This window comes from Passer domesticus, chromosome 1 (assembly GCF_036417665.1).
Source record: "Passer domesticus isolate bPasDom1 chromosome 1, bPasDom1.hap1, whole genome shotgun sequence".
NCBI classification, from domain to species: domain Eukaryota; kingdom Metazoa; phylum Chordata; class Aves; order Passeriformes; family Passeridae; genus Passer; species Passer domesticus.
This window is the reverse complement of record NC_087474.1, coordinates 20,524,775-20,538,050: the sequence shown is the minus strand read 5'-3', so window position 1 is coordinate 20,538,050 and position 13,276 is coordinate 20,524,775. Positions and strand designations below refer to the sequence as shown.

The window sequence follows — 13,276 nt, the reverse complement described above, 5'->3', positions numbered from 1 at the left end:
TCAGACACTACTGGTATGATTCAGAAACAGAAGTGCACTGAATATTGTTGATAAGCCAGTCTTCAGCAAGGTTAACAGTAAAGATATGAAAACTATTTTTAATTTTGAGAGGCTGAAGAATATCTCTTATCCAGTGTTTGTACTTCTTGTATCAAAACTAAAATTTAATCTATGAATTTTATAACAGTGAAATGATGTTTAGTTACACTATGAAGTAATTCTCATTGCTCACAAGATATATCAGCACTAAAAAGATCTATGCTTGACCTATTTGAAGAGGAACCAAGGCCATTTTCAAAACCTTCCACAAAGAAAAAAGTTTCATATTCGTGAGCATTGCCATTGCAGTTTTACCAGTCCTCTAAATGGAAGTGTACTTTCTGGTAAGCAGTTGAACATTGAGTTTTCCTTGAAATTAGGGGAAAAAAAAAAGAAGAAAGAAAAAGGTTTTGCCCACTGGAACTACTTCCAAGAAAGTTACTAAGGAAATGGCCTAGCACCAAGTGCAGACGCAGATGAATAAAGTCAGGGCACACAGCATGTTCTTTCAGGGATGGTTTCTGCAGAAAGTATAGAAGATGCAAACTTTTCTGTACTGGTATCTATGGTATTAGGTTGTGGTTTAGTCTGTCTCTTCTAGAAGAGTCTGTCTCTTTGTGTCTGACCCATTACCTCTACATAACTAGCAGTATCATGATGTCAAGGAGATTTAAAAAAAAAAAAAAAAACCAACATTTTTTTCTGATCTATTCATTCCTATTACTAAACAGTGAGAAGAAAATCCTCAGTCTTGAAAGGAAAATAGTAAAAGCACGTCAATTTTCTTCTCTATACATAACTATAAATGTAACTATAAACATCTACCAATTTGCACTATGATTCCGGGTTTTCCAATGTGCAGTGCTGAAGAGCTGACAAAGAAGAAAATAGGGATTATACAACTCAAATATAGTTTCACTTACTAATGCTGCCCTTGAAGGGATATATTTTTACACAGCCCTCAAACTTACTATTATTGAAGTTAATGAATTTGTGGTTGTTATTAAAACTTATAACAATAAAGTTGCTTTCAAATCTCAGCTGAAATCAGGATCTTGTGGATTCTGACCCAAGGCATTTATCAATCAGATCAGCTGGAGGAGCAACATTTGAGATTAAATGAAGGGTGGAAACCTAATCTCTTGCAGGATTAAATCACAGTAGCAGCAATAGCAAGCAAGTGCACAACTGTACATCAACTGTAAGAAGGATTAATTAAAATAGTATGTGTATTCTGCAGAATAATTAAAAAAATAAAATTCTTTTACTGTATCTATTTGGAATAACTATAATTCTTTTCCCTCTCTTCCTTCATCTCTTCTGCAGTGTTCTGTATAAGGCTTCCTGGAAGAGAAACTCGTCTTGGGGAGCCTTTTGCAAAAGACATGACAAGTGTAGTTAATGAAATTACAAGTGTTTTGTTAAAAGAATTGAAAGAAAAACCATTTGCATTTTTTGGTCACAGGTAAAAATATATACATTTTTAGATACCCTGGTGAAGGAGCTTCTATTTCTGAGCTCTAGCAGTAGAGAGTTACTTGTTTTTATTTGCAAAGCCTATAGGAAAAATATGCTTCTGCAAGGATCTTCTGTCAAGTCATCCTAAAACATGCAGTTGCATTCAAAGACTCTATTTATTTATTTATACCTTCAGGTGCAACATCTGAACATGTGTTTCTAATCAATTATAATTGCATTTATTGTTAATATTTGTGCCTGTGCTTGATGTATATGAATGCAGGGGGTGAACCATTCATGAAACACAGATTCTAAAGATTGCTGAGTCTCAAGTATTCAAAATAACTGTTCTTATTGAAAATTAAGGAGACTATTAAAAGAAAGAGAATATGAAAAGGTCTTATTTGCAAAATTAGACTGTGTAGGAATTAATGTCAATAAACTAATATCATTATAATCTGCATGTCATATACTGTTTCAGCAATTGTTCAAGATAGCCAGTTAGCACTGAAATTAAAATAATGTTTATATTTTCCATTTTTTATGTATGTGTTTACTTACTTTGCTTTAATTTCTTGTTTTGCTACAGTTTTGGAACTTACACGAGTTTTGCCGTTGCACTTCATTTGAAAGAAAAGTACGGACTGGAGCCAGTCCATCTTTTCATGTCAGCAGCACATTCCCCAAATGTAAGCCACGGAGTCATTAACATTATGAAACAGAACCATAAATTAGCTACTAAGAATAAGAATAATATTTTGCAGTATAGTATGCAGAGTAGTTTTAATTTTTAAAAAAATTAACATTTCTTCAGAATCTATGGAGTGAAAAGTGTTCTGAGGTAGATGCAGAATATGTAATATTCACTGCTGCTAACCTTAGCCTTGGAAGAACAATCTCCTTAAACTAATGCTGGAACTAATTAATGCTTAAACTAACTAATCCTTAAACTAAACTTTTTTGAATATTGTGTTATTTAGTATGGCCATTGGCTTAACACTCAAAAATAATCAAACCAAAATTCTAAGTGGTCCTCCTTACTGTGTAATGTGTCAAGTAACTGTCTTTACCTAGTCTTTCATAAACCTGCTGCATCAGCCCTCAACACATTTGTCCAATTTTTTTTCTCTCTCCTCATTCTTTGTAGGATTTTTAATCAGTTTTTTTCTGAGGTTCTGCTCGTTCTGCTAGTCTTTCTCAGAAAAATAGTAGTGGAGTGGCATTTTTTCAGTCCTGTCCTCAGTCAGCATTTTCTATTTCTGTTCTTCAGTTTCTAAGGCTTTTTAGCCCTGACTATGAGCTAGTGATTAATGGAAGCAATTGTTATTCCCACAAATTTCCATAATCAGTTGGTTTCTTCAATCCTACATTAGCCAGGTTTATGTCCAGTGCTAGTTTTTTCTTTCTCTTAGATTATTTTATTAGTTGTATTTCAATAGTAAGAGTCAAGCTTGAACACAATAATATTAACAGTTACAAGTTTCAGAAGTACAGAGTACTTGGCTCACTCACAGTTTGTAATTTCAGAAAGCACAGTCTACTAACCCCTTCCATGAAGTGTTCTCTGTGAATGTTAAACGAATCAGCCATCGTATTCTAGAGATGGAAAATTATTTGTACTTTTTAGTAAAATAATTTTAATGAAAAAGTTATTTAAAGTATATTATATACAACATCTGATCTGCTTTGTTTGGTACTCACAGTCTGCAGCATATCTTGCCGTCCAAAGCATAGTCCTACCTGATGGAAGCAATGATCTTCTTGCAATTATGGAGATTCTAGGAGGAAATTTTGAGCTCCCACTTGATAAAGACATTTGGAGAGATACGGCGCTTACTTTCAAAGAAGACGCTAGACTTTTTCAGACATTTTCGTAAGTTTTACAACTTTGCATTACTTCTGTATTTGTATTTTATATTTTTATTTCTGTCTGATCATGTTAAGTTTTCTTTTTTCTTTCTTAGTAACTTGTTCTCATTTCTGTTATAAAAAGAATAAGAAACAGTAAACATAGTTTTTTAGCTTTGTGTGCCTTTCTATTTGTTTTCCAGTATTTAAGCCCTAGATGAAACACTGCGTACTACAGCAATCACAACTGTTACTGCAGTAGTGAACCTGTCATGGCAGAATTACAGTTCTACCTATCATCTAAAGTTAGCAGCTACTAAAAGAATATTCTTGTGTCTTTTATTGTTTTCTGAGATTAACAACCTCAGCTTATCATGCTTCAGGAACACTGCATGCAGCCTCCAGATATAAGGTCCTCTAGCCTAACCAGAAAAAAGAATCCCTGTGTTCTGGGCACCCAGACAGCAACCAGCTTCCTGTGTCCTAACTGTGGTCCCCACTAGACATTACATGACAGTCCACGTAGCTGAGTGGTTAAGGCTTCTTACCTTGGCAAAAACAAGGAAACTCTTGGATGTGGGACCCATTTTGGTCTTAGGAATCTGACACTGAAAGATGCTGAAATGTTAGAACTTGTATATAAGTAGGTAATGTCATTATTTATTGTAGGTAAGAATTTTTATTGCAGGATGAAGCTCTTTTTTTTCCCTAACTATTGGGTCATTCTTTCTTTACAATGCTATATCTAATTGCAGTAAGGTAAGGAGCTAAGAAACTTCCAGAGCATTTTCTTTTCCTGATGTTCTGTATAATCTAACTCCTGAAATTTGCTAAGTTTTGGAGAAGAACAAAAAACCTTTTTTGTATGTGTAAGCAAATTTCAAATATACATATCTTATGGTGTTCTATGACTACTTTTATGTTCACAGATTTGAGAAGACAGAAATGAATACCCCCTTCTCTTGTGATATTACCTACTTTTGTGGGTCTGATGATAAAATATATGATGCAAAAGGTACTTTGCTTAAATGGTTTTCCTCTTATACTTACACATTTTCTTGCTGTATTACATCCATTAATTATAATTTTCTAGAGTCTACCTCCTTCTTATAGGAAATAAATCAACAGAGCAGTTTCAATATATGAACCAAAAAGTTGATACGGGATTTAAAATAATTACTAAATTCTAGCTTTTAAATAGTTATAAAAAATGATCACAATAGTTGACATTTCTCTGACACTTTAAATATCTTTTTTAGGTTGGCGAGAATTCACGAGTGGTGATACTTCCTTTTATGAGCTTCCTGGAGATCACCTTTATCTGCTGAAACCATCTAATGAAAGCTTCTTGATAAAACACATCACAAGAAGCATAGAAAATGTTCTATGAGTATTTCCCTCAATTTTAATTAGCAGAATGTGTAAGGTTAGTCCACAGCAATTTGTAATAAGTCACTTCTTTCTCTACATTGCATCAAGTTATGCCTCAAAGTTGTTCTGTTCCTCATCTGTAATTCTTTATAAAGGGGAGTTTTCCTGATGTTTTGAAAACAAACATTGGCTTTGGATCTTAAAAAAATGTTTCATCTTTTCCTTTCATCTTCTTCTCTTGCACATGTACAAACTCTTCACTTAATTCCATAACCTTCTTGGCAAAAATATTAAGTCTATGTTATTTTACTGTTAGAGCTTCTCTGTTTGTCTGCTCCTGTCAAAATGCTAAATATAATTTAATACCCACAAAAATCCATAATTCTCAAAGAAAGCTTCATTTATTCAGTTCAAATTTATTTAGATTAATATACAAGCTAAAAATAGATTGTATATGTAAATACCCTTTACAGTTAAACAGCTTATGCTTAAAAGATATTAGTGTCAGACCTCACAATAAGGAGTTAGTATTGCATTTTTCTCAACAGAGTTAGTTCATTAGCTACTGAAGGGTTAAGTATTAGTGGGAATTATTTTGAATATTCTAGATCCCATATTTTTCTACCATTGCTCTTGCTTTAGAGATATAGGCATTCATGGCATCCTCCTTTGATAAACCTGCAAAGGAAAGTAGGAGTCATTATCTTTCCTCATTTGTCATCCTATAAACTTGACTACAGGATGTAAATTTAATTGGTTTAACACCTTTTTTCAGGTTCCAAGCCTCCCATTTGGCTTTGCCTTTCAAATCTAGCATTCCTGGACATTCTGCCAAAATAAATGCATAACTTTGGTTATCATACAGATTTGCATAACATTAGATTGATTTTATCAAGATATGAGAGTAAATGTGAAGTATACATAGTAATACCAATATTAATATCTCCAACAGTAGCCTGTTTGTAGAATCCATATAGTTCCTTCAGTTCTTCATCAGTTGGTCGTGTTTTTAATTTCTTTACATCTTCTGCAGCACCATCAAAGTCAGCCTGATGAAAGAACAGAAAGGGTTCTCCTCTCAAGGGGTGTTTTTAAAACATGACTTACAAGACACAGCAGTATCATTAGATATTCTCAAGGAATCACTTGAGTTTAGCAATCAGACAAGGCTTCTTCCCATGAAAGAAGCTTCATAAATGTGTACATTGTTAGAAAGGGATATAGGCTTGTATGGCTGATAGGGGCAGCCTCCACAATTTATGTGATGTATATATACAGTCACATTGCAGGTATGAAGCCATTCACTGAACTTTACATCCTACAGTAATCTCTGTATGTTTTGACCCTGCCTACACTGTGTTGGCTCAAGTGGTGGAGCTCAAATCCCCTCTGAGTGGTACTGCCCAATCCACCCTCCATTTCCTCTGCTCTGCTGACAGGGAAGTAGGTACCAACAGCTGGCACAGAGGTAACTCATGGAGATGAGCTACTGCCAGGACCATCTTCCACAGCCAGCTCTGAAACACAGGAGAGCACCAGAGTAAAGTGTAAATTTACTCCTTTCATCACTGTGAATCTCAGGCTAAGAGACACTGTTTCATGCCCGGAACATTTCAGAGAGAGATAAATTTTGTAGAGTGACGACAGACTCATCAGGTCACCTCACTCCTCTAATGCAGAATAATACAAGCATTTTAACATGCTATATGCTGGTTTCAACAATTATTTTAGCTTTTGAGTTGGATCTGCATTTATAGAAGCACAGTATATCCTGCACAAACATTTAAAATGTACAAAACCAGGTGTATTGGTTTTGCATGGCCTGCTTTTTGGAAAGTGGGGTGGGATGGGTGGGAGCTAAAAGGGTGGCTTCCATGAGAAGCTGACCCAATTCCGGGCAACTCCAGAGATGGATGTGCTGCTGGGCAAGGCCAGGCCGATTAGAAATGGTGGTAACACCTCTGTGGTAATAGATTTAAGAAGGACAATAAACAAGAAGTGGTTGCACAGCTGTAGCTACGGCCAGAGAAGAGCACAGTGAGAAGGTGAGAGGAGCAGCCCTGCAGACACCACGGGCAGCACAGGAGGGGCAGGAGATGCTCCAGGCCTGGGGCCGAGATTCCCCTCAGGCCGTGGAGCAGCTGTGGCCCTGCAGCCCATGGAGGCCATGGGGATGCAGGGATCCACCACAGCCCGTGCAGGAGCCCCAGGTTGGAGTACGTGGATGCCTGGGAGGAGGCTGTGATCCTGTGGGAGACCCGAGGAGAGGGGCCCTGCTCCCAGGCTGGAGCTGCCTGTCCTTGAAGGACTGCACCCCGAGGAGGAGTGACCCACACCGCAGCAGTGTGGGGAGGACTGTTCCCCATGGGATGGACTCACATGGCAGCAGGTCACAGGGAGCTGCTGCTCCTGAGATGAGCTCACGCTGGAGAGGTTCACAGAGAACTGTCTCCTGTGCCACCCCACGGTGCAGCAGGGGAATGACTCCTCTCCTGAGCAGCAGGAGAAGCCACAGGTGATGGATTGACCACAACCCCCATTCCCTGTTCCCTTGCACTGCTGGGGTAGGGGGTAGAGCTGAGAAGGGAGGAAGGTGTTTATAAGGGCTTGTTTTATTTCTCATTGTCCTGCTCTGATTTTGTTAGAAATAAATTCACTTTATGTCTCTAAGTTGAGGTTTTGCCCTCAATGGTATTTGATGAGCCATCTCTCTCCTGGTCCTTATCTCAACTCATGAACTGTTTGTAACATTTCCTCTCCTCTGTCCAGCTGCAGAAGAGAGTGAGTGAGTGGCTTTGGTGGTGCCTGGCATCTGGCCAGCATCAACACACTATTTCACCTTAAAAGTTTGTGTAAAAGGCAGCAGTGATTTCAGCATGAGTATGAAAGATTTGATTTTTTTTTTTAAAGAAAACCTAATGCATGTTTGTCTCCTTAATTGATGCCTTTCTCCTTGGCAAGTGACTGTGCTGGGTGGACCAGGTGATGAAAATAAGCGAATACGAATGAGAGGCAAGTTCACTACAGCATTCTGTATTTAAATGGAGAGAAAGTACAAGAGAAAGGTTATTTCTTTTTTTAAATTTCAGGAGGAAAGATGAGTAGTAATTTAATTAGAGAGTGATGTTAAAGCATCTTTCCTCACAGAAAGGCCCCTCTCTGGAATAATGAAACTACATATTCATTGACATAAGGATATGCCAGCTGGTGGCTGCATTAAGGCAGGAACAGCTGGCAAAACAGGATAAGGACAGGTAGCTGTGTGCACTGCAGTTTCCTGCACAGAAACTTGGCCACTCTTCACCAAGTGAGTCATCTCTGCCTCCTGAGATGGAATTCACTTTTTATTTTGGTCTCGAAATTTGGTTTGGTTAATGAGATTTGCCAGATACAAACTTCTGAGGAATTTCTAATTTTTGCAAATTTTGAATTGCTGTATGAAACCCACAAAGGGAAAGCACAAGCCTTCTAAGAACAGAAGTGCTCGCCACAGGAGGATGTACATCTGTAACAACAGTGTTGCAACAAGGAACAGCAGGCAGAGAGGTGCATTTAAAAGGAATGTTTCAAAAAAAATCGTGATGTGTGATTAAAAAGGTGATTCTAGTTCCCTGCAAAACAGCAATTAAATCTTGAATATTCTTTAAACTGTGCCTGTAAATTCACAAAACATTAGATGGAAAGGATTCATGATGACAAAACACATCTCTAGGTCTGTCAGTTCATACCACCCTTGAAGTGAAATGAAAGGAAAATACCAAAATCCTGCAACAATGCAGATTTATCCAACAGTGCTTGGATAAATGACAAGCAGAAGTGTCTGGGAGATACCCACCAAGGCCTCCCTGAACCAACTGCCCAGTAGTGGATGGAGGAGTACAGAGAAGAATTGGTGTGCTGAAATTGATAATGACTCTTTTAGTTTGACAAGTGCTCCTGTTTATTTTGAATACAACCGTTCTTCTGAGAATTAGAGAGATTCCAAGTGCCATTTGTCTTCTTAAAGATCTGACACTTGGTCATTCAATAAAGTATATGATTTGGCAGTTTCTGCACTAAATTCTAGATTAAATTACTTCCAAATTATATTTTTAAATCTAAAACTTTATGTTCTAAAACATGTAATTACTTACGTAGTTTGTTTCTGTTTTAATAAAAATAATTTTCAATGTTACTAAGATGCAACTATACCATAGAACCATAGAAAAACATGAAGCTTTAAGTCCAACTTTTTGTGTCTGATTTCTCTTAAGAAAATCTGTAGATTTTTTTCCCCAAACAAGTATTTGAGAGTCCTGCAAAACAAGTACAAGATTTTTCTAAACCAAATGGCTCAGAATACGTTCATATGCTATGTATATACGTTATATGTAATTTAGATAAACCAAAACTGTGTGCTCTAGAGTACATATAAAAGCTGAATCAAAAATGTTGAAATAGCCTTACAGCATCCCTTCTCAGCTTTTTGGGTTTTTTGTAATATTAATATTTGCTTTTGTGAAAATCTTGAAATCTTATTTTTTCTTCGTATGCTGTATTGTCCCTTGGTCTCCTTCTGCACAGCAACTGTACCTGGATTTGCTACAACCACCTGAAATGCTTCAACAAGTTCAGATGTTATGCTCAGTTTTAATTTTTCACAAAAAATTGCTGAGACCCATAATAAGTAAGTAAATAACGCTGTTGTTCCTTTCAGCAGCAAACCCAGACTGGTGCCTCCATGTGTTTGAGGCCAGGAAGTCACACCAGCACAGGCAGAGAATTTGGGGTCTGGGGCAGAAGCACCTTGCCCTGTGTCTTAGGCACAGCATGAGTGCCTTCAGCCTGGGAGCAGGGATGGGACAGACACACTGCCACAAGCAGGAGTCTGAACTCACACTCCCTGTGAGACTGCTCATTGGGCTTTTTTTGACAGTCAGGTGCCTTACCCTTCCATGAAAACAGGCCTGTTCCACTTGTGCTCACCTCGGGGAAGAGGCAAGGACATGGGGATTGCAGAGGAACTCACATGCTCTGAGTTTACATCCCAGCCAAGCCCTGAGTCTCTCCAGCTGTGCCACACTGCTGGGCAGTGTTCCAGGCACTGCAGCATTAGGATATCAGGGAGTTTTGTACTAAGGTAGCAAGGCAAGTCTAGTTACACAAAATCTCTTATGCACTTTAGTAGATGTACAGCATTTATAATGGAGAAGCATTTAATGAGGGGAAACAAAATCAGCAAAGCATACACCTTACCAAGGAATTAAAAATAATGCTTCAAAGAAACTGGAACTGTACATATTTGATGCTCTTCAAAGCAAAGCATTTAAAGTCACACTATTGGTACAGATGTATAAAAGGGATGGGCATTCACTTATGAAAATAAATGTGATGACCTACTGCTCAAGGGTTTTTTTCAATAGGTACAATTTTATTAAAATAAATATTTCATTATTAATCCAAATATCAGAAATGTGACATTCTTAACTATAACTACGACTGCCTCCTCCATTGCAGACATCTCTTAATATTATCCACACGTGCAAACAAAAGCAGGACTCTGTTAACTGTAAGATTTAAAATTGGTATCAATAATAAACCATAACTAGGTTGCCATATTGTTTAAAGTTTAAATAAGTTACTACTGCATGTGAGCTTCTGCCAGCACTGATGTACAAGGACCATTCAAATCTGTGAAAATCTTTCACAAGTCTGGAATTGTTTTCTGATCTAAACTTCTGTCCTGGTTTTGTCTGAAGTATAGTTGATTTTCTCCCTAGTACCTGCTACAGGACAGTGTTTTGGATGCAGGATAAGAATAATGTTGAATTATTATTTATTGTTGTTTATTTATTTAAAACTGATGTTTTGCTGAGTAGTGCTTGCACTGAGTCAAGGACTTTTCAGTGTCTCACACTCTGAATGTGAGGAGCTACACAAGAATCTGGGGAATTGGGGGGAACACCTCTGGGACAGCTGACCAAACTGGCCAAAGGGATGTTCCACACCACAGAACATCCATGTCCAGTGTAGAAACTGGGAGAAGCTGGCCAAAATGGACTGATTGCTGCTCAGGGATGGGCTTAGCCTTGGTCAATGGGTAGTGATCAATCTGTGCATCACTTGCTTCTCCTGGGTTTAATGGCACACGCACTGTCTCCCTCTCTCATTACTATTCTCACAGGGCTATATTTTACTTCTTAAAAAAAATTATTAAACTATTCTTATCTCAGCCCATGAGTTTTTGCTTTCTTCCCCTTTTCCCCAGCGCCAATTCTCCTCCCCATGCCACTGTAGGCGAAGCAGGTGAGCAAGTGAACTGCATGGCAATTATTTGCTGGGTAGTGTTAAACCACGACAGCGTCACAGTAAGAATGAACCAGAAGCCCTGGTCAATTGTACGAGACAAAAGATAAAAAAGTAAGTTAAGGAAACCATTAAGTTAATAGCCTTATTTTCCTATAATTTTATTCTATTTGCATCTATAGGCAACTATCACAAGATAGTTTAAATATTTGCAAAGGAATGTCTTACAGAGCAAGAAAGGTGCAGAAATGAAATCTAAATACTAAACCTTTTGTTCTTTATCCCCCTCTAGCCAATCATTCTGCACAGACTGTTGCTTAGGATTTGCCTGCTTACACAACATGCTTATGAGCAGCCTGTAAAAACATAATTTCCTTTTAATCATGTGCCGATAAAATTCCCTTTAACTCCTCAAATAAAAAGCATAAAAATATATACAGGCATAAACAAGCACATGGGTCTTAAAGATAAAAGCACAAATTGTCAGACCATTATCAAACACTGCCTTTTTGCAAAGAAAAAAGCTTGAATGAATTCTTCATTTACAGCGGAATATTTTACCATTTTGCAAAACTTATAAATATTTTTCAGCCTCACAAAATAGAACATTATTTTATTCATTTGTCCTCATTCCCATACAGCCAGATTCAGTAAAGTTATGGATATGGTTGGTAACTGACAACCAAACCAATGTGGACAAAAAAGCTCTAGAATGTATAATGCAGAATGTGTACAGCATCTTAAAATTTCAACCACTGATTTTTATGTGAAAGTGTAACTGTATGCAGCTATGGAACAGCATATATACTGCATTCAGCTCTTTCTTATCATAATTTATGGCTCATTGCTTAATCATCAGGCTTCTAAATTCACTTTCTAGACTGAGTTTGAGGCAGAATAAAACAAGCTATAGTTTCAGTATTTATTAATTATGCAAAGGTGGTGTTATGTTTGGGATTTGGCAGTTTTGATCCACTGAAGAAAGAGATTTCTTCTTAGCTGTAACACAGCACAATGAAACCTCTGTGCTGTTCAGCATAATTGCAGCTCAGAAGAAAATTGCTAAGTTGCTGGCAGTGCACTCCCTGTATCTAGGTCAGAGCATTGTGCTGCTCACTCTTTGCAAAATGCACACTAACTAAGCTGAGACAGACATAATGAGACAGGGATAGAAGAGCTTGCAAATCTTGAAAGTGAAAGGGATAATAGGAAAGCCTAAAGAAGAAAATCAGCTTAATCCATCAGGACATGGCCAAGACAAGGGAAGTATTCATAGCTTCCCACAAAGGTAGGAGGCTAAAATCCAGCAATAAAGATAATTTCCTCAACAGCTATTTAAAGCCACTATCAGAGAGTACCTAAAAGGAAGCTCTCTCTCTAGCCAGAAGGTAAGAAAGTAGAAGCTCTCCTACCAAAACACAAACCTATCAAAATGTAGCAGTCCAAAGATACATACACTCTAAAAAATACACACAACTTCCTTAAAAATTATTTACACTTCCCAAATGCACATATAACACTGTCTCAGTGTTAGAAATTTCCCTCCTCCTTTAACAGCTCCAAGCAACCAGCTAGATCCTAAAAACATAAATATGTACCTGCCTTTCCCTCCTAGCAAATTCAGATGCACACCTGAAGAAACATAATTCATGCATACTCTGAAGAGGTAAAATTACATGACCCATTAAAAAAATCCAAAATATTACATGACCCATGAAACAGTTCAAATTAACCAGCTTGCTTCTCATCCTCCACTTGTGAAAACTAATGCACTATTTAACCTCCAAGGGTTGAGGCAGATTTCCCTCGCCACAAGGTAACCTTGATTTTGCAGTAAAAATCCTTATGCGGAAGAAATTCCTCAGTCTCCAGCACGGCATTACACAGAGGCACAGCGCATCCCCCTCCTGTGTCTCCCCAGATGCAGAAGCGCGTACCTGAAGGGTCATGATGCTGCGGGGATGCGCAGGGAACGGCCTCGCTCCTTCTCCGCCGGGGACGCGCCGCGTCTGCCAGCGGGCTCGGGCGGCGCTGGGATGGTGCCCGTGAGCTCGGCCGGGCACGGAGCAGGCTGGCAGCACACCGGGACTCGCTGCCACCGCGCCCCTCGCACCCGCCGGGACAACGGAGCGGCGACAGCGCCGGGAAGGGGCGCGGGGGCGGGAGCAGAGCCCCCAGTGGTTTCCGCTGGAAGCCTGAGCTCCGGCAATGCCACTGAGGATCAGGGCGCCAGGCTGAGAGCAGTGATACAGCAAGATTCCCAAGCCGTTTGCTT

General features: G+C 38.5%; 2 protein-coding genes across 8 annotated transcripts in view; one reads left to right on the top strand and one right to left on the bottom strand.

Annotated features, from left to right (window-relative positions):
- OLAH (oleoyl-ACP hydrolase) overlaps positions 1-6,617 on the top strand; it is a 13,437-nt gene extending 6,820 nt beyond the window's left edge. For 5 of the 7 annotated variants that reach the window (XM_064409021.1, XM_064409028.1, XM_064409003.1 and 2 more), the window contains exons 3-7: positions 1,366-1,504; positions 2,087-2,186; positions 3,201-3,370; positions 4,275-4,360; positions 4,605-5,098. In XM_064409021.1, the coding sequence (XP_064265091.1) occupies positions 1,366-1,504; positions 2,087-2,186; positions 3,201-3,370; positions 4,275-4,360; positions 4,605-4,735 (626 nt within the window). In that variant the 3' untranslated portion in view covers positions 4,736-5,098. Of the gene's footprint in view, positions 1-458; positions 1,263-1,365; positions 1,505-2,086; positions 2,187-3,200; positions 3,371-4,274; positions 4,361-4,604; positions 5,099-6,155 lie in introns of those variants that run through there. The other 2 variants (XM_064409012.1, XM_064409045.1) reach the window with 2 other exon arrangements.
- ACBD7 (acyl-CoA binding domain containing 7) lies at positions 5,113-13,276 on the bottom strand. Its single transcript, XM_064409058.1, has 4 exons — positions 12,939-13,276; positions 5,648-5,765; positions 5,482-5,544; positions 5,113-5,394 (listed from the first exon to the last, which is right to left on the bottom strand). The coding sequence occupies exons 1-4, from the start codon at positions 12,948-12,950 to the stop codon at positions 5,321-5,323; spliced, it is 267 nt and encodes an 88-aa protein (XP_064265128.1). The 5' UTR covers positions 12,951-13,276; the 3' UTR covers positions 5,113-5,320.